Source organism: Rissa tridactyla, chromosome Z, assembly GCF_028500815.1.
Source record: "Rissa tridactyla isolate bRisTri1 chromosome Z, bRisTri1.patW.cur.20221130, whole genome shotgun sequence".
Lineage (NCBI taxonomy): Eukaryota > Metazoa > Chordata > Aves > Charadriiformes > Laridae > Rissa > Rissa tridactyla.
In genome coordinates, this window is record NC_071497.1 from 50173266 (window position 1) to 50193687 (window position 20422).

At 40.5% G+C, this 20422-nt stretch overlaps 1 protein-coding gene across 4 annotated transcripts in view; it reads left to right on the forward strand.

Moving 5' to 3' along the window:
* The window catches only part of SLC24A2 (solute carrier family 24 member 2), a 113044-nt gene that overhangs the window by 84681 nt on the left and 7941 nt on the right, over window positions 1-20422 (forward strand). For all 4 annotated transcript variants that reach the window (XM_054185404.1, XM_054185403.1, XM_054185407.1 and 1 more), the window contains 3 exons: window positions 12717-12845; window positions 19463-19552; window positions 20000-20166. In XM_054185404.1, the coding sequence (XP_054041379.1) occupies window positions 12717-12845; window positions 19463-19552; window positions 20000-20166 (386 nt within the window). The remainder of the gene's footprint in view (window positions 1-12716; window positions 12846-19462; window positions 19553-19999; window positions 20167-20422) is intronic.

The following is a 20422-nucleotide window of genomic DNA, read 5'->3' on the forward strand; positions in this document are numbered from 1 at the left end:
GTAAGGAAAGATCAATTTTCAGATCCATTTGGAACCTGTTCTGAGAGTCCGACCTCACTGCTGCAGTGAAATATGTCTTTAGACTATCTTTTAACTTCATAAAAAAAACCAAAAAAACAAAATCCAAAGCAGAGCAGCTTTTAGACTTCTGTTCTCAAAGGTCAATAAGGGGTGACATAGCCTGGTGTAACCTGTTAGGATATACATAAATCAGCCTGTGGGATGTATGAAAACTCTAATAGCCTCTAATAGAGTTCAGTAGCTTAAGAAGGAAATTGGTCTTGCTTTGTAAGATTTTTTCCACTGAGACTGTTCAGTGAAAACAATGAAGGAAAACCAATCTTGAGCAATCACATCTTACAGAAATGCCCATACGCTATCATTTTGCCTTGTAATGAAGCAGTTTCTAAGCTTGTTCAGAAATCTGCAAGGTCAAGCAACCTCATCATTCAAGACAATGGTTTCAATTTCAAGCAACTGCAGGGTAAGAAGGGAAAATTATTGCAAGAGTGCATTACTCAGCAATGTCTTCCTCTCATCTCCCTTTAGACATTTTAAACTTTCCGTGAGGCAGGTTTTGGAACTTTTATGTTAATTTCAGCAAGTACTAGGACATTCTGAAAAACTATTGTGCTGTATCAGAGGTGGGATACATTATTTATCCTTATCCAAATGACAAGATGGAGCAAGTAGTGAGGTTTGTAACTGATGGAGTAGCGATTCTGCAGGTTTAGCTCCATCAATCTGAAGGGAAGGGTTTTATGCGTCTGCTGTCACAATAAAAAATAGCAACCCCCTAATAATATTTTGAAATGGCCCATGCTGGCTTCCTCCCCAGTGACATTCCTAATTTTGTCTTCTTCCAGTGATAACCTGACAGTTGCTGCTATCTCAGGCTGCTTCAAGTATTGATAAGCTGGAACCTATTTTGTAATTTAAAAGTATATATCAGAATTTTTGAAAAATTGTAATAAAAGTAGTCTGTTCATCCATGTAACAAATAAATAGGTCTCTATGATACTTAGGACCCTCCTTCACTGTGAGGTTCTCTGCCTACTCTGTACTGTACAGGGACCCTTCCTCAACATGTTGCCCGGTTTTTTGTGCACAGCATCCTGATACACCGTCCCAAGCTGTGGCATCACTCGGAAGATAACACTGGGATATTCAGTTTCCTTCTGTTTTGTATGTTGAACTTCATGGACACTAATAGGATTACTCCTCATTTATACAAGTGCAGGCAATGACAGAAAGCACACACACAGCATTCGCATGACCTTTTTCTTTGAAGAAGATTAGAATTTGAGGAAGGGAAATCGGTCATTGACTTCCCAAGCCTTCTTTCTAGCTTTTCCAAACTTCATGTAGACACTATGTATCCATAGGAAATAGCATATCTTCAGAGACAATGGTGTCAGTTCTAAGAGTAGCTCTGTTCAGGGAATTAATACTGAAGGCACGGGATAGTATACCAGCCAGTCCTCATCAATAGGTTCTCCTTCTCTTTCAAAAACATGCTCGTTAAAGCTGAGTGACAAGAACAAAGTCATTATAGCTCAGCTCAGAGCTACAGATGCTCTTGAATTTTGATCTTTTTGTGAACAAGTATTCTCCATTTTACACTGAGAATATAATTTGCTTCTGTTCCATGAGTAGAATTCAATCTGAATTTTGGTAATTTTTTTCTTACTCTGATGCAAAAAGAAATGCTGTAGTGTCAGAATTGGGAAATAGAGTATGAAATGGCTTCTCTACGATTTTCCACACGTATATATCCAAAGATACAGTTTTGTGATCCAGAAGCATTGTTTAGAAAAATCTCTCAAGAAAACGTACAATTAGTGCCTCCATGTCGCACTAATGATCATTTATAACTGAGAAAATGAGAGATACTGTCCGTCTTGAGGAACCAAGCTGCAAATACGCCTCGGGGGGAAAAAATGTTGTCCTGAAAACCTTGGGCTGGGAAATGGGTCTACTCACACAGCAGGTCATCAGGTATTCCTACCTAAAATTTCTTTGCAGTGAGGTAAAGAAGATCTAATTTTTTTTCCTCCATTGTCACGTTCCACTATAGTCTTCATGCTTTTCCCTCTTGCAAAAACAAGCATAGTCATATTTGTGGGTTTTTTTACTTGCCATTGGTGCAGATTATGGTATCTGGCCCTAATTCCCTAGATGCAAGCATTTTAGTCATATGAAGTTCTATACTGGAGTTAAAATTGTCTGAAAGTTAACTACATTAAAAAATGTGTGTTCCACTAGTACAAGGAGAATAGGCAAATAAATCTTTAAAAACCCCTATTCTTTTAAAAGTATGATGTTGAGCAAAGGGCCCTTGTGAAAGGAAGGTCTCAGGCTAAGGCTGCAAGAAAAGGGGAAAAAACATAGCTTTTATGTTGTACTTCAGTTTTCATATATTTGTAAATTAAACTTCTTTTTAAAAAAGCATAATACTGCAAATGCCATGATTTAGTTTTCCTCGTACCTCTCATGGTTTCTGTAGTGGTTTTTTTTGTCATCTTTGTATTTTTTCCAGACTCTTATTCTTTCCTCCTTTCCTTCTTTTTCAATTGCACAAAGCTGAAACACTACACAACACTGAGTCGAGGACAGTCAGTTAATGAAGGTTTCATGAACTAGGTGAATTTCACTTTATTTCCTGTTCTTTTTTTTTCCATTTAATTTCTTCATTTGTCTCTGACAAACTCCACTTTCTTGCTTTTCCCTTTTCCCCAGGCCCTTAACTCCGTTCTTACTCCTCTCTCCTCCAGAGAACCTCAGCTGTCCTCTTGCTAGCCCGTGCTCTTGTGCAACAAGATAAACTCTGTCCTGAAGCTGCTTGCAGAAAGTCAAAGAAGGCCTTTCCAGAAAATGTCCCCAGCAACCCAGTCTTTTGTCCCAGACAGTAAGACTCATATAATCCCGCTCCCACTGTAAGCATCAGTAGATCTACACTTTGATAAAATGGGGATCTTCAGATGAGCAGGACAGACAGCCATCATCTCCTTCCCAGCCCCTAACCAGCACAGCAGGGAACAATACCTCCTCCCACCATACGGTCTGTAAGATCTTCCTGCTTCATTTGCAGACAGAAATTGCCTTCCCCCCTGCTGGATATCGCATCTTCCTCGGGGATTTTGTTCCACTTAGTAGCATTCTGTCTCTTAACCTTTACCAGGTTGCCACAAAGGAGAAGACTCTGTTATATAAAACTTCGTGGAGTGGCACCTAGCATGTATGAGAAAATGAAAGAAGACTAAAAGGACACTGACTGTCTCATTAAATGTTTTATAGGGTGCCCTACAGAGAAATGATCCTTCTGAGAAGTCCAATTGTCTCCCCTCCCCTCCGCCACCTTCTTAACAAGCATTTGATTAAGTGTGTTCAGTCATAGTCGTTTTAACCTGTGGCTTTCCTAAAAATAGCTTCCAATCTGAAGATAACACCTTTTCCTCCCACCTACACACACATGCGCGCACACATGCACATACACGCACGCACACATACACATGCGCACACTTTTACCTGTTTCCATGGAAACCCCACTGGAAAATGTTTACATGCCAGCCATGCCAGGGATAACTTTTCCATGAAAATATCAGGCAACTTGTATGTTGTAGGAAAGTGCCACGAATGCTGTATTGTTTTCCTTGGCTCTACTCCGTTTACCTGTGCAGCAGTGTGGTAAAGCGTCTTGTGCCTTCCCCACCAAAGAGCAGCAGCACGATGCGCAGGGCAGAGCCCCTGGTGGTGACAGATCTCCCCGGCCCTGGAGTACTCGCTCCGTTTGCATCAAATCAGCCTGATGTGAATCTGAGCGCCGTTGCATTCTCTGTCTCAGGCTATGATTCTGGGCTATATTGAACATTTCTATTTCGTAGAGAGAGGGTGAAGGAGATTAGAGCAGCCTTTGTTGTAAGGCGATGATATATTCCAGCATCCCTGGTATTTTTTTGATTGATCGTTAAAAATACATTTTCCAAAGCCCAAACATTTTTTCAGTTGCCACAATCAGTCTAAAGTAGATGCCTGCATCTTGTTTGCCCGTATAACTCTTTGTAATGTAATAAGAATGGCGCTGCCATCAAAAGGGATTGATCTTTATTTTCACAAGACTGCCAGTTGCCTATTCTACATTTTTTTTCTGCTGTATACCAGTTTGACTTACTTGAAAACTCGGACAGTAAAAAATGACGTGAAGACAAAGGCTTATTCTTCAGATGTATCCCCATCACGCCGTAGCTGTTAGTTCTCCTGGTGGGCTGACTGCAGTTTGGACTATGACATTCTGAGTTCTTCTTTTCAAATTTTCTGAAGAGTGCTGGCAGTAACATGGACATAAAAAACTCCATATAAGCTCCGGGAGCTGTATTTGTGCAAGAGCCCAAGAGGACACAAGCAGCAATAGCAGAATGTGGAGCAAAAACCTGAGCCTTGCACCTTCCCGTAGGCACCACTTAAAAAGTAGCTCTTTTCGGTGAGATGCTCTTTTCGGCATATCCATATATGCAGAGTGCATTCAGAAAGCTCAGGGATTTAATTTTACTCCTTTCTTGAATTTTACTCAAGAGGAAAGACATTGTTTTCTGTCTTAGTTACCCCATAGAATTTACATGCTACTGTACTAGCTCACTATCTCACCTTCTTTCACATATTTTTTTCCCAAATGAGAGGTAGGAGAAGATAAACGAGTGATTCAAGTTACAGATAAGAAATAGAAAGCGGAGACTTGAGGCACTTCACAGTAGGGCTTCAGTTGCCTTTGTCCTCTGCCTTTCTAGTGAAATAAACTAATGTGAGATTTGCTATTCTAAAGAAAAAAATCAATCTCAATTCTGAAAATCAGTACTTACCTCTGAGACAGGTAACATTTTGAGACATCATAATTTTTTCTTGATTCACTCATTGTGAGAAGTTAGGCTGTAAAGAGCTCTTCGCTTTCAAGAAAAAGAAAAAAGCTCAGCTGTCTTTTGCAGCACTATCAGGCAAAGAAGAAATTGCCTTTTTATAGGTCGTACAATATCTATACTTTAGCATAAACAAATTGAACTGCAAATAGTTCCTGTCTGCAGTTTCCTTTCTTCTGGAGTCCTAATGCTAATTCTGTATTGATTAATGGTACCAGAAGTCAAAATGCTCAAAAAATGTACAAGCATGAGAATGCATAGCTCAGCTCTTCAGTTTAGTTGGGCTAACAGAATAATCCTCGGAATGTAATATTTATAAATCATATCCTATAGCTGTTATACAATACAGACTAGTTGTTAAATAATGGCAGATTCAGTATTTCAGATAAGTTTGAGGTGGTTCATTGTACTTGTTCTCTATTTTGTCCTAGTGTCAGGAAAAAAGTATAAAAATGCGGTTTAATGTTGTGCCAGAAAAGCAACTGTTTTCCCTAGGATAATATGAGCATAAGCATCCATGGAGACAATGATTTTCTGATGTTTGCTAGAAGCAGTGACTACATTGTGCCTTTGGCAGATGGAGTTTGCTATAAACTGTTGTTTATAAACAAAATAGTTATTGATGAAATGTCACCATATGTTTGTATTGTTTATATAACATGAAACTCACCGTCGTTTCCTGTTTGGAAAAATTTTCTTAGGAGATTGGGAAAAGTTGTCAGACCAGTCCTGAGCAAACCAGTAAGAGATCTCTTCTGTGGCATTACAGACAAGTATTAGATAGATGTTCTTCGATGAAGAACTTGTGAAAGATGGAGCGTCCGGAGATTTGGTGCCTTTTTTGTTGTTTGTAATGAGTTACATAGAAGAAGAATTGAAGTAGCAAGAATAGGGTTATGAATATACATAGATTGTTTTAAAAGCAAAGAATATTTGTTAGAGATGTGTAAAAGAGAACACGAAGCAAAACAACACTTCTAATCTTTCCTTTCTTGAAAACAGGCAATCATAACTGTATTTTTTGTAGTTTAAAGATGCACCTTATTAACCCTGGTAGAATATGCAAAGGGAGCATTTTCCTATTAGAATTAATTAGGTTATCATTATTGATTAATATGTGCTAGGGTGCCACGTCCATCCCATCTAGGCATGAGTATGCATATGATATTCAGCACTGCACATGTGTATGTAACAAAAAAGACAGTCCCAAGCACAAGCACGAAAAAATGAGGATACGCTGCCTAAAAAGTGGAAAGAATTATGACAGCTAATGAGAATTTCATAGAAACACATTAATGACTATTATATATGAAAATCTAACGCAGTTTATGTCTAAACCTTTAATGACTGGATAAGGGATCAGGAGCACAAGCAGTGTTCTCCGCTGTCCTTCTAGTTGCAGGCAATGATGAGGGAAGAAACAGGAAGACCCAGCAGATCAATAACTGGCTCTGAGACTGGTGTCACCGGCAGAATTTTAGGTTTGTTGATCATCAGTTGTTCTACATGACACCAGGCCTGCTGGCGACAGACCGGGTACAGCTGTCTCAAAACAGGAAAAGGATCTTTGTGCAGGGGTTACCAGGGCTCATTGAAAAAGCTCTAAACTAGATTTGAAGGGGGGAAGGGGTAAAACCAGGCTCGCTAGAGATAAGCTGGGGGGGGCATGCCCGTTTGAGGAATGGTGTACTAGCAAGGTCCTTCAGTCTGCTCCACGATGTGCGGAGTACACTGGAGCACACTGGAAACGTCCCTGTACTAACGCACACAGCACGTTAGCCATCTCAGTGGAGGTAGGGGATGGAGATCCACACAGCAGCAAAAACAATTGTCCATGCATTAAAAACACGGAAGTGCCAGAAAACAGGCACATAGAAGTCCTAATTAGGACTTCTCCCCCAGAAAATGTGGCAGGATCAAATAGCCCAACTGAAGTGCATCTGCACCAATGCATGCACCACGAGTAACAAACAGGAAGAGCTGCAAACCATTGTGCAGCTGGAAAACTAGGGTGTAATTGCAATCCTGTAAACACGGTGGGATGACTCACACAACTGGAGTGCTGCAATGGATGGCTATAAGCTCTTCAGAAGGGATAGGCAAGGCAGACAAGACAGTGGGGTAGCCCTGTATTTTAGGGAGTGTTTTGACTGTCTAGAGCTTGATGATGATGATGAAAGGGTCGAGTATTTATGGGTAAGAATCAAGGGAAAAGCCAATAAGGCAGAGATCATGGTGGGAGTCTGTTTTAGACGACGCAACCCGGATGAAGAGACAAATAAAATATTCCATAAGCAGCTGGCAGAAGTCTCGTGATTGCTAAGCCTTGTTCCAGGTCCTGCTTGACTAACCTGATCTCCTTCTATAACAAGGTGACCCGCTTAGTGGATGAAGGGAAGGCTGCAGATGTTGTCTACCTAGACTTTAGTAAAGCTTTTGACACCATTTCCCACAGCATTCTCCTGGAGAAACTGAACGGTCATGGCTTGGATGGGCATATGCTTCACTGGGTAAAAAAAAAAATGGCTAGCTGTCTGGGCCCAAAAAACTGTGGTAAATGGAGTTAGATACAGTTGGTGGCCACTCACAACTGGTGTTCCCCAGGGCTCAGTACTGTGACCGGTTCTGTTTAATATCTTGACCAACTGTTCAGACAAGGGGGTCAAGCACATTCTCAGTAAGTTTGCAGATGACACCAAGTTGAGTGGGAGTGTTGATCTGCTTGTGGGTAGCAAGGCTCTAGAGAGGGATCTGGAGAGGCTGGATTGATGGGCCAAGGCTAATGATATGAGGTTCAACAAGGCGAAGTGCTGGGTCCTGCACTTGGGTCACAACAACCCCATGCAGTGCTACAGGCTTGGGGAAGAGTGGCTGGAGAGCTGCCCAGAGGAAAAGGACCTGGGAGTATTGGTTGAGAGACAGCTGAATATGAGCCTGCAGTGTGCCCAGGTGGCGAAAAAGGCCAACAGCATCCTGGCCTGTATCAGAAACAGGATGGCCAGGAGGGCTAGGGAAGTGATCATCCCGCTGTACTCAGCACTGGTGAGACCCCAGCTCGAGTACTGTGTTCAGTTTTGGGCCCCTCACTCCAAGAAAGACATTAAGGTGCTGGAGAGAGTCCAAAGAAGAGCAGAAAAGCTGGTGAGGGGTCTAGAGAACAAGTCCTATGAGGAGTGGCTGAGAGAACTGGGATTGTTTACCCTGGAGAAGAGGAGGCTAAGGGGAGACCTTATTGCTCTCTACAACTACCTGAAAGGAGGTTGTAGAGAGTTGGAGGTTGGTCTCTTTTTCCAAGTAACAGGCAACAGGACAAGAGGAAATGGCCTCAAGTTATGCCAGGGGAGGTTTAGGTTGCATATTAGGAAAAAATTCTTCACTGAAAGGGTTATCAAGCATTGGAACAGGCTGCCCAGGGAAGTGGTTTGGTCACTATCCCTGAGTGTTTAAAAGACAAGTAGACATGGCGCTTAGGGACCTGGTTTAGTGGTGGACTTGGCAATGTTAGGTTTACGGTTGGACTCAATGGTCTTAAGGGTCTTTTCTAACCTAAATGATCCTATGAATTTGTGGAAGATGAAAAAATTTGCCACATTCCAATACTTCTCCCCTGAACACCCATGTCTGACCATTGCCATAAGCAAGATGCTGGTAGAAATGGGCGTTTGGTCTGACTTAATGTGTCTGTTTCTATCTTCTTAGTCCAGTCAATCTTACCATATTATAGAAAAATGTAGAGATTTTACACTACTTTATCCTCTCACACCTCCCCCAAATCATTTATTACCTACCAGACATGAACCTTCAAATGCAGCCTGGGAAAAGGTCTTCAGATGATCCTGCTGGTTAAGAAAAAGTGATATTGGTGCCAGTCATTTCTGACAGAAATGGTATTGATGTGTTTAATGACTATCTAGAACACTTAGAATTAATGCTATTTGTAGTAATGTAAGTAAACTGTTCAGTTCTATGTTGATTAGCATGTTCTGGACAACCCTTTCAGACAAGTTGCCAAAATGTAGTGGGGAATGTAGGAGAACTGTGATTGTCTGTACAGCTTCGGGTTTTACTTGACTGTAGTATGATGTGGTTTTGTGACAGCAGTTAAATTTAGGTTCACATGAAACTTTGCATTGATATTGGATTATCATCAGAGTTCATAATGTCAACTAATGCACCTTTCCCATATGTTCACTCCAGTATCTTTAAAGCTAGTTAGCTACGGAGTCATAGTAGGGAATGAGTTTTGGGGTAGGACTCATTTGAGTATAGATGGTTAGGTAGGTAGTACCACCTGGCCTAGAGAAATGGAGATTTTTGCATAGTGGTGGCAGATATGTCATAAATGAACAGAATATTCTCCATGTCTGATGGACCATGTGGAGGTCAAGTGTGATACCAGAAGGTATCTAAAATGCCACCACTATATCTGTGTTTAGGCAACTGAATTTCAGTGTGTATGTCATGTCATTGTTATGTTTTTCTTCTTAGCATTGCAGGAGAGAATCATACCAAACATTGCAAGTACTGAGTTTTCGTAGTACAGACTAAAATAAATAAAAACTGTAGTTTCATTATTAGTTTCTACAAACTGTGAAAATGCATATTCAGTATGTGTGTTGTAGATAGGCTGGAGCCACAGGTAGTGCACTCAGTCTCAGCCATAAATATGTGCTGAGTCATTTTATATCACTGCAGCTTAGTCCAGAGCATGGCACTCACATTTGCGTGGTTTTATAGCTGCCAGAATTATTTCCCTTTCATGTCTTCAGCCTCAGTGGATAATTTAGTATTGCTTTGAAATTCATGGCAGCTAGATTTACAGATAGATTGAACTTCCTTACTTCCACTGCATTTGGCTAGGTCAGCATTTGAAAATCAGATGCTGATCCTAATTTATGAAATAGGAAATGGAGATCCAGCCTGTAGCATCTGTAATGCATCCTGGAGTTAAAATAGTGGGGAAAAGGGTTTTGCCCTACGATAAGCTCACTATAAGCTTGAGTTTGGCCTTATGTTTTGTGGATCATTGTCTTGGGGAGGGAGATGAGGCAATACAACCTGAAGGTGAAAGATCTCAGAGAGATGGATGAAGGTTTCTCAGGAAACAGGTGGCAATCTCCATATGTAATTCTTTGTGGTCCTTTGCTACAGCCACTTCTGTTGCCTCTGCACTCGTGCTAGCCCAATGCCGTTTGGCACAGGCGTGAGACCAGAATGAGGTCTGGTGTTCAAGTATGCTGTGTACTGGTACAGTACTGCATGAACCAACTTAGGTATTAATTTCCGTACATTTTGCAGACTCATGTCTAAACTCAGACTAATGTAAAGCTTTTGTTGTGATTAAATACAGTTGTTAATCATGGCTAATCTCTAAAGATGGCAATTCAGGAAGTACTTTGTCACTCTGCTGTTTATGAAGCAGACATTTATAGAGCTTTAATCCAGCTGAGTCCACTGCTTGAATTATACACAGGCCACTCAGAAAGAGTTACCTAGGCAACCCTTCAATTGGTCCTTTTGTGCTCAAATTTTACCTCAGTCGTCATATTTCAAAGCTGAGCGTCCATCTTAGATTGATTTTCCCACCCCAACAGCATCTACCAAAATGGAAAAGGAATGGATTTGATTTTTAGGAAGTAGCCCCACAAACTCCTGCACCAGCCCAGTCCCCAAAAGTCAGGCTTCAATAAATTGCAGCAATGAAGTACAGATCATCTGCCCGTTTTTGTGAAGAGCTGAAAGTTAAAGGCAAAAGCTAGCTCAGGAGCCTCCTAGGTACTGCGTGGAGTGTGACAAATCGTACCTGTGTACATTTTTAAAATCTTTGAATGATTATACCTATTATGACCTGTTGACTTTACTGTGGTCTTACAATCATGCAACTTCGGAGTTTCACAAAGCGTAGAGGTTAACAAAATACTGTCTTCTGTTGACATCAACACGTAACTGTCAGAGTAGCTGCAGGCTGTCAGTGTGTCAAGAGGTAGACAGGGATTTGCTTCCAGTCCGTTGGTGTTGGATGATACAGTCATGATGGAAGAGCCTGAGCTAAGAGTTGGGCTTGCTTCTGTAGGTACTGATCAGTTCAGGTAGATGAGTAGTTGAACAATTCAGGAGTTCATAATAGTGGAATAATTAAGACTGGTTCTTCAATCAAAATTAGCAGTAAGTAGAAAATGTTACAATACCAACATATGGTGACATTTCATTACTAAGTGTTTTGCTTAGAAAAAAATAACTGCCATGGTCATTCAAAAGACTGCTACTTATAGCATTATCATGAGGTTTATGTAAGCAATCTTAAGACAGGGCAATAACTGACAAGAAACCTGTATTACAAATCTATGGGAGGAGTAACTTGCATACTTCAGAGAGGAATGGATTCTCAATTTTTATCTTTTTGCAAAAGAAGAAAACAGGAACAGTACATGAAGAAGTAGTTGTATTCCTCTCAAACACACACACACTTTTCACCAGGTGCTCTTGTTTGGACTTCTTTAGCTTTCACTGAGCTCTCCAGGGATCTTTCCACAGGCTTGACAGGGTTTGCATTACACAAATCTAAGTGAAAGAACGGTTAAGCCATTTTTTCTGTTGTCGTACTCTGTGGTATAAGTTAGGTCCGTGTGCAGTTCTGAAGATATTGCCTACCTATGTTAAAAGTCAAAAAGTTGTTTTAATACATACACCCAAAAAGGCTGAATCATGCTCACTTTGCTTTCTTTCTGTGGCAGTCTGAGAGGGCTCCATTTTGTTAGCCCAAGGAAAGACAAGTGTATGGCAGCCAAAAGGTTTTCTGATATGAGAGAAGGTCCCTATACAGCTCCTGTGTAATAGAGATGACAGGTGAACAGCATACACATAAGAGGAGACTAAGAGATTGATGTGAAAATCCGCTACACAAATAGGAGAGGAATGTCTTTCCTTTAGTTTTAGCACCAAGTTGTTAAGAAGAGTGCTGTGTTACGGCTGGTCTAAACACAGGAGGCTCGGGCTGGAGATAAGGAGGAGCATTTTCCCCATGAGGACAGCCCAGAGGTGGCACTGGGGCCCAGGGAGGTTGGACCATCTCCATCCTTGGTGGTTTCGCAACTTGACTGGCCAGAGCCCTGAGCAGCCTGATCTGATTCCCCAGCTGAGCAGTGGAGCTCCCCAAGTCCCTGCCAGCTTGAATTACCCTGTAGTCCTATGAACAATAAAATACACATATATGTGTGTGTGTGTGTGTATCTTAAATAGTAACTTTTTAAGTTATTCGCAAGAACTTAAAAAGTTAGATATACATATATATATATTTCTATTTTTAGGCACATGTATGTTTGTGTGTGTAGACACGCACACACACACCTTTCTCTGTCTCTATCTATCATCTCTATCTATCTCTGCTTCTCTCTCTCTCTCTCTGTGGCCAGGCCTGATGCAGTCTAGACCAGTTTTGATCCCTGACTAGACTAGCCCACATCCCAGGGGAGAGCCTGTGGGAAGACGTATCAGAGGCACAAGGTTCTCCTTCAGGGAGAAGGCACGACATTGCTCCGTGCTTCCCAAGGGACCAGCATCACTCTCAGCATAGCTGCAAAAGGACATCCTCAGGCAGTCTGTGCAGCAGGGATACCTCACAGTCTGGCCAAAATCTTTTTACTGTGTCCTAGCTAATGTTGTTAGGTAGATGTGATGTTAACGCAATGTTTTCAGACCCCGTGGGTTCTCACTGAAACGCAGCACAGTCCTCAGGACTCCTTTTTAAGGAATTCCTAACCTCATTCTTCCACTTCAGTGTTCTGCTCACTGCGTCTTTCCTTACAGAATGAAGAGGATGAGGACCAGCCTCTCAGCCTGGCCTGGCCTGACACCCCACGCAAGCAGCTCACCTACCTTCTTGTGTTACCCATTGTTTTTCCACTGTGGGCTTCCCTCCCGGATGTCAGAAAACCTGTAAGTAATTGTTGTTGTAAGTCGGTGTGTTCTACACAACAGCGTGGTTCTCTAGCTAAATGCCAAAGAGGGACTGTAGTGGATTAGTAGAGCTAATGATTTTTTTAATAGTTTCTTCTTTGAAGAAGAGGTCACAGCATCAGTCTTAAAATCTTCAAATGAGTGCTCACGGGGAAGTAGGTGGTAATAGCTCTATAAAGATTGCCTTCCATATTCACTAATATTTTATGACACAAAGTGAAAGCTCCTAAAACTTCTCTGGGGCCTTCACATCTACATTTCTAGCTCCCCACTGAGTATCACATAGGTGCTGAGGAATTCTGTCTATCTGCAGTGCCCTAAAGGGTACGACTGGGAAGATTTTAGACTAAGTTTTCTCTGTAGTTCAAAAATAGTGATACGCATTTTTCTTAAATACATGTTCTACAAGACCTTTGTCTTCTACTCGTCATTTTTTAACTTTCATACTAGAACAAGATCGATAGCTCCTTCCGTGTGTAAAATACTTGCTAGTTTTGTCCCAAACACAGCTTGAAGTCATGTAAGACTAATTATTAATACAAATGACTTATTGTGAGAAGTTACCAAGTCTTACCACTTTTATATTCACATATACAAATAGACCTGACTAGGGAGGCTCATGGAAATGAAAAGAAAAAAAAGTCAAGAGCTGAAAAAATCCTTTAGTAGTGTTCTAATCTCTTTTCCTTTCTGGATCAAAAATAGATTTAAAACTGCTGCAAGAGAGGGATGCACAGTTTAGAAGGTTATAAATCAACACCCTGAATTCTTTTTTCCTCCTCATACACACTGAGAAATTTTCCCAACCCACACACTGAAAAGCTGCAATTCAGTGCAAGAAACAAGCTAAAATAAGACCTCTGATTTGTTTTTAGATAAAGGTTTCTCAAAGGATACAAACTGGCATTTTCCCTTCCAATCGTTAAGGTTTCTTTTCTTAAAGTTTTCAAACAACTCTGGTAAATGCTTTTTGTTTGTCAACACAGAGAGCATACTATATGAGTTTCAAGATTGTTTATTTCTGTATATATGCCCTCCTTTTATCATTCAAAACCATCCCTGTAATTTTTTTCACGATTTGGCCCGAAATGAGCAAGTACTGCTAAGAACTAAGACTGCATTATTTTGAATTTTCAAAATTTGAAGATTTTGAAAGATAAGGCTACATCAATAGACATGTAGCCTTATCCAATATTCTGTATTGTACAAATGATAACAGTTTTAACAATAATGGGCTTGGAAAGCAAAGAAGTTGCGTGCAGCTGTGTGACGCGTGTGATTATTAACACTCACAATGTTCACAACAGAACTCAAGTGCTGACATCCTACAGCTAAAATATCCTGCTGTAACGCAAAAGATAAGCACAGTTGTATATGCCAGGTATGTCAATGGGCGTTTTAAAATTTCATTCACTGAAAGGAGTAGCTTTTTATACAGAACTAAAAGAAACGTAGTTTGTAATTACATGTAGTAATAACAGAAGAGGTAACAGGCTGTATCAGCATGACAAGCTGCTTACTTTGAACATCGCTGTCAAAGAATTAACCAGATGGTTGCATAAACTGTCTAACTTTTCAAGGACGCTTCGTTAGTGTTTGTCTCAAAAATATTCTCACTTATGCCTGCATGCAAACCCCACTATTCCCTTCCTAACAAAAAAAAAAAAAACAAAAAAAACCAAACAGTATTACAGCTCAGCAGATGCATCAGAAAACAACTTTCCATGAAATCTGGTGGCAAAAGTTAAAACAAACCCAAAATAATACTTAAATAGATTTTGTAGGTAGGCCTACTGTGAGGAGCTTGATGTGCAAGTGTGGTAATTTTAGTCAGAAACCCAAATTCTGCCTCAGGATGCTCAGATTAGCATGTGGATACATAAAATGAACACTTGTGTGCTATATACTGATTTGTGAGACCATATGGAGCCTTTGACAACCTCTGTGGGTGTCCACTTCTCAAAAATGAGTTCTCCTTTCCTCGTAGAGTCTCTTTTCTAAAGTATATTTTATCTCCACGTAATGGAGACGGTTTGACTGCATTTACTTGTATTATACCAAGCTATATTTAGCTCCATGAGACCCAGAAGCTCTGGAAAAATTAATTCATATACAAGGTCTCTAGTTATAAAGTTAGCAAAATCCTTGCTGCCTTATTATGCTCTGGTGTACATATACAGATTTTTATATACTTAGAGTAGATTATGCCTTAGTTCAACTCTCAGGTGACTCAATAGCTGACATATTTTAAAGGGTGTTTAGTTCCATAATAATACCTGTTCACATTAAGCCAATATATATTAAAATCTTTACTATAACATCAATAATGTTGCTGGCAGTACACCAGAGGTAGGTGTGCCCTTGGGGAATTTCGTACCTGACTTTTTGTGCAGCTGTTTTGAACACTAATGGGTATTTTTCCTCTACTAATAGCTTGTTTCCCCAGCGGCTCTGTAAAGGCCACAAATGTAACTGTCCACATCCTGCAGTAAGGGATATTGAAAGGAAAATGACATGATCAAGGTGGCCCAGTGGGTCAGTGGCAGATATTGAATACCATCTCTTTTGTTATAGCCATACTGCACTGTCCATGCCTTTGTGTTGCAGGCCAGAAAAATGGCTACCGGGGCCTGCTGTCACTGGACCCATATGGGGCAGTTTGTTTTCTCTTTGCAAATTTCCATTGCTAGCAAAGAGGTACAACTTACATGAACTCTTATTGCCATACAGAGATGCACTGTTACCAAGGGGACAAGGACAAGATGTTCCTGCACAGATCCAGTTACAGGAGCAGGTTCTGAGTAATCGGATTTAAGCACTGTCGAAGGAAAATCAAAGCTTGCAATGCAGATAAATTTATGTATGAGACAAACATATGATTCATTCAGGTTAAAGGTAAAGTAAAGGTGCTGGTAATAATACTGGCTAAAATAAAGACAGTTACTTTGCAAATTATTAAGCACTCACTATATTTCAGGATCAGGCTCTTAGAAGAAAAACCTTCATACGCTCTTGCTACTTAAAGTCCTGTTTTTCAGATCCTGGCGTGAAATCGATACAGAAATGTACCAAGAAAAATGTCCTTAAGATTGCTGGTAGGCAGGAACAGTACCAATGCAACCAATCTACAGTGAAACTACAAAATTCTTTCTCTTTTGTTAAAAGAAAATAGCATATGAACTGAATGAGCCATGGCTTTTCTCATTTGTCTGTTACCATGACCACAACAGAACCAACTGGTAATAAACTGGGCTCCCTGTCTTTCCAAGGCAACCATCACAACAGCTACCAGAAAAGGTGGAGAGAAGTATTGCTGTCTGCTGTCTCTGACTAATTCTTCTAGGAAAATGCTTGGAATTGGCAGCTATCTGTATTTCCAAGAGCTAGGGAGTTGCAATGAGATAAATCTCAAAAGAATGCTGTCATTAGTTACAAAATAAGCATGATTGTTATTATAGTCTGGAAATAAAATGCAGCATCCAAAAAAGAATCAGCCCTCTTATTACTGCTTTTTAAAAATTTCATCTATATGCAAATTATATATGGCTTATAGCAAATTATATATAGCATCTGTGGAGTCCGTTCTTGATTTCATCACCTGTAATATATACAAGCTTTAAATTTTGCCCTTTTTGAGGTTAAATGTTCCCCCTTTTAAAATAGGTAATTAAACTGTTAAGCCTATTAAAGTACTCTTAGTCTTGAACTGCTGCTTATCAGTTAATTTTACTGGAGAGGATTTGCTAAAACAGGCTAGGAATACACATGCTGAGAAGTTACTGACTTGTAATTCTTAGCCATCCGAATTCTGTGGGTGTCTGACTCAGATAGGCAATGTCTCGTTATTTTGCAAGAACCATTTGGTATATGTAATGTCACTGACAGAGAGCTATTACTGGCCGCTATGGCTCTTGCTGTTTTAGTTGTGCGTAAGCCAATCTATGCTTACATCTTGAGTGCCGTGTAGTGATTATTCAAATTGCATTGCTATGGGGTGCTCTGTGTAGATTTTGTGACCAGCTGCAACAAGCTTATCACTTCATCATCTCATTCACCATATGTGTTGCCAGAAAATCCCAGTTTTTACAAGGAAAACAAAAAAATGTTGAAAGTTGAAAGAGTTGTCTACTAAGAATGGTGAAAAAGGAGTCCTAGCTATTTAGTTTTAAAAAAAGGAAATCACTGTTTATCTCTTCCGGACTCAATTCTGCTCCCACTGGTGTTGAATCACTATTTTAACAGTAATCTTTGTGTTCCTTTCAATTTGTGTTCCTTTTCAAACTAAGGTCTTCTGTCCCCCGGTGCATGTAAAGTTTTGATTTTGAAATTAAAAGCCCATCTGAGTCGGTTTAAACATCAGATTTTCTGATTTGATAAAAAATTAGAACTCTGTTTTGAAGAAGCAACTCTGTTTGCTTGGTAAAGATTTAAAAGCAGGTAAGAAGCAGATCAACCAAAGTACCTCGGGCAGTTCTAGAAACAGTGCTTGTGACAGGAACAGACTTCATATGGAAAGGATGTTTACAGGTGCCACTGGGGCTATTTATGCCTATGTTTAAAGGTAATTAAAACACCTACTGGAATGATTTTCTTACTCTAGCAGAATTTCGGTTATTTATTTATATATGAGGAGGTTCGGGAGCATTGTTAAATCTGTACCATTTTTAGTGTGTGTTCCTGTTGTGTATTCAATTGTGGAGTTGTATAAGTCGTGGTAGTCAATGTTTACAAGCTCACTTTTTGGGAGGGCATTTAGCATTATGCAGGGTGCCCACAGGGAGTGAGTAAGTGTTCTGTAGCACAACCTAAAGCTGCGCCTGCTGCCAGAGCAGATATGGACCTTTTAACTGTCTGGTCCTGTAGATGAGTGTGCACAATTGCCGTTGCTGACTTTAGCTTTATCCCACCAGCGATGACCTAATCTCATTCGATTTACATCAGCAGAGTGAGTCTACCCAATCTCACTGAGCTGCAGACCAGCCTCACTCTTTTCTGGTTCAGCTGATGGAAGACAGTGTCATTCCCCTGTGATCAGCCTGAATTCACTGAGCACCTCTTAGTCCCACAGCCACTCGTGCTGATCAGCTCCTAAATGTGAGGCTGTCCCCTATAAATGCCTCTTGTGTCTGTTGTGCAAGAAAAGCTGCCTGTGCAGATCTGCAAACTCCCTGAAAAAAGAGGGCTTTACGGTGGCTTGAGGAAGCTGAGTTGGCAAAATCAAATTAGTGTTTTCCCTCCAAAAGTTGTGCTCAGGGAAAGCCTTGCAGTCCTGTGAACTCCCACAGCACCTAGGAATGACCCACAGGACAATGAGTCTTCTGGTGGGGCAGGGGCACGTCCTGCAGGAGAGGGATACAGGGAAGGTGTGCTGCCCAAAAATTCTGGAGGCCCCTGCCGAGGAAAAGTGGAAGTGGAGTTAGCGAGGACTTAACAGGAAAAGGTAGTCCAGGATTGAGCAGCTGCTGGAACAGGTATTCGAAGTGATACAACTTAGTTCCACAAGTAGTCTTACTGGTTATGCATGAAAATTTGTAGCACTCTGCTTAGTGGCACATCAGGAGTCCTCTGGGGTGAGGATCTGTGTTCAGAAGGTCGATGCCCATAATGTGTTTTTATTCAACACCGGTAGCATTTATTCACAGTACAAATTTCATTTTAAACACTAATTTGATTTAGACAGTGATTGCCTGGTACAGTACTGCAGTCGTGTTTCCTTCCTTTAGTGGTTAACTTGAACTCTTTTTGTTGCATAGATCTAGATAGCCAGTAGGAAACATGGATGATGCAAAAGGCTGCAAAGACTAGAAACTAAAATAGATCATTAGTCTTAATATAACCCTTTCATTGGCCGCAAGAACACTATCTATTCAAAGTTTGACATTAGTAAGGGAGACGCTGGTAATGAAAATGAAGTTACTTTGGTGTTATATAGATCTTTTAATTAATTGAAGGGCCTCAGAGTGTGTTTTACATGTTTTTATAACAAAGTCCTCTACAAAACAAAGCATGGGAAATATGTGTTCAATGTGCCTTCTGTTCTAATTGAGACAGTGGATTGTTTTCACACGATAAGTAAATGCTCTGATGAATTTTAGATGTCTAGTTTTTTTAGCTCTGTCATATGGCGGCCTTTGTATACTGAATGTGAAAAGTGTTGCACAAAGTTATTGTATGAACGAAAGTCATGGGTACCTGTTGTAGCAATTTGAAAACATTCTGAATAAGCGTGAAGTTATTAATAAATTTTTAAGTCAAACTACCATTCAACTAACCACATATGCAAACTGCAGTATAGCAGAATATGATGCAAATGACAACCCAAACCTTGCCATTCTTCATACAAGTTGTTAGGAGGTGTTATTTTACAACTGAAGCAGCTGGAAGAATGAGGCATAGGTAAGTATATACCAGTGTAGGGAGTCAGTTTCTTAGCATTCTTGACATTTATTTTCGTCATCTGATAATGACCAGAGCAGTTGGTCGGAACAAGCGATGAGAAAAAATGAGAGGCCGCTCTCATTTTGAGAAGCAATTAAGAGTACAGCACATCAGCCGTCAACACAGGTTTTCACTGTTTCTCTTTGTTTCTGTTTCAGAGGTCAAGAAAATTCTTTCCTATCACGTTTTTTGGCTCTATCACCTGGATTGCATTTTTTTCTTACTTAATGGTCTGGTGGGCACATCAGGTAAGGAGGTGATACCGGTACAAAATGCAAGCCCTGCTTTGTGTTTTGCACTGTGAGAAATCATTTAGAATTGGAGCCCATCATCTATGTCATGCTGAGTAGTACTTTATTTTAGGAGCTGCAACCATGAAGGAAGTAAATCACTACTCAGCAAATGAAAAGTAGTTCAGAGAGCTGCGGTTGTCCTGACCACAGGACTTGATCATTCTGGTAACATCAGAGCCATCAGCAGCCGTTTGTCGATACCTACTAGTTCTATTTGACAACCTTATCTTTCTCCTGAAACGTGTGGAAATCTGTGAAAATAAGTAATTCTCCAATCTTGTCTGTATTCTCCAAGCTAGTCAGCAAGCTCCAGGGTAGTAGTCCTGGTTAAACAGATTTACAGCAGAAAGCATTTCTTCACCGCGGGATGTTTTTTTGCTGTTTTTGCTTAAACCCTTTTAGGTTGGAGAGACCATTGGTATTAGTGAAGAAATCATGGGATTGACTATTCTTGCTGCTGGCACATCCATTCCTGACCTTATTACCAGTGTTATTGTAGCACGCAAAGGTCTGGGGGACATGGCTGTATCCAGTTCTGTTGGAAGCAACATATTTGACATCACAGTGGGGTAAGTCCTGCAGCAAGAAAAGCGTGTCTGTTTTAACAAGTCTTTTGTTCTTAGCGTGTTGCTGTGGTTTTGCTGAGGTGTTACTTACAACAATTTTCTGCCACTGAGGCTTAAAAAGGAGAGTGATGCAAATAGGCAACGGATGTTACTATTTCAAGTGCTCAGAAGTTTATAGACTTTGCATGACAGAACTTTTACAAATTTGTTGCCTAATTTTCTCTCTGATACATTGCAGAGCTGCCTAGGCAAGTGAATT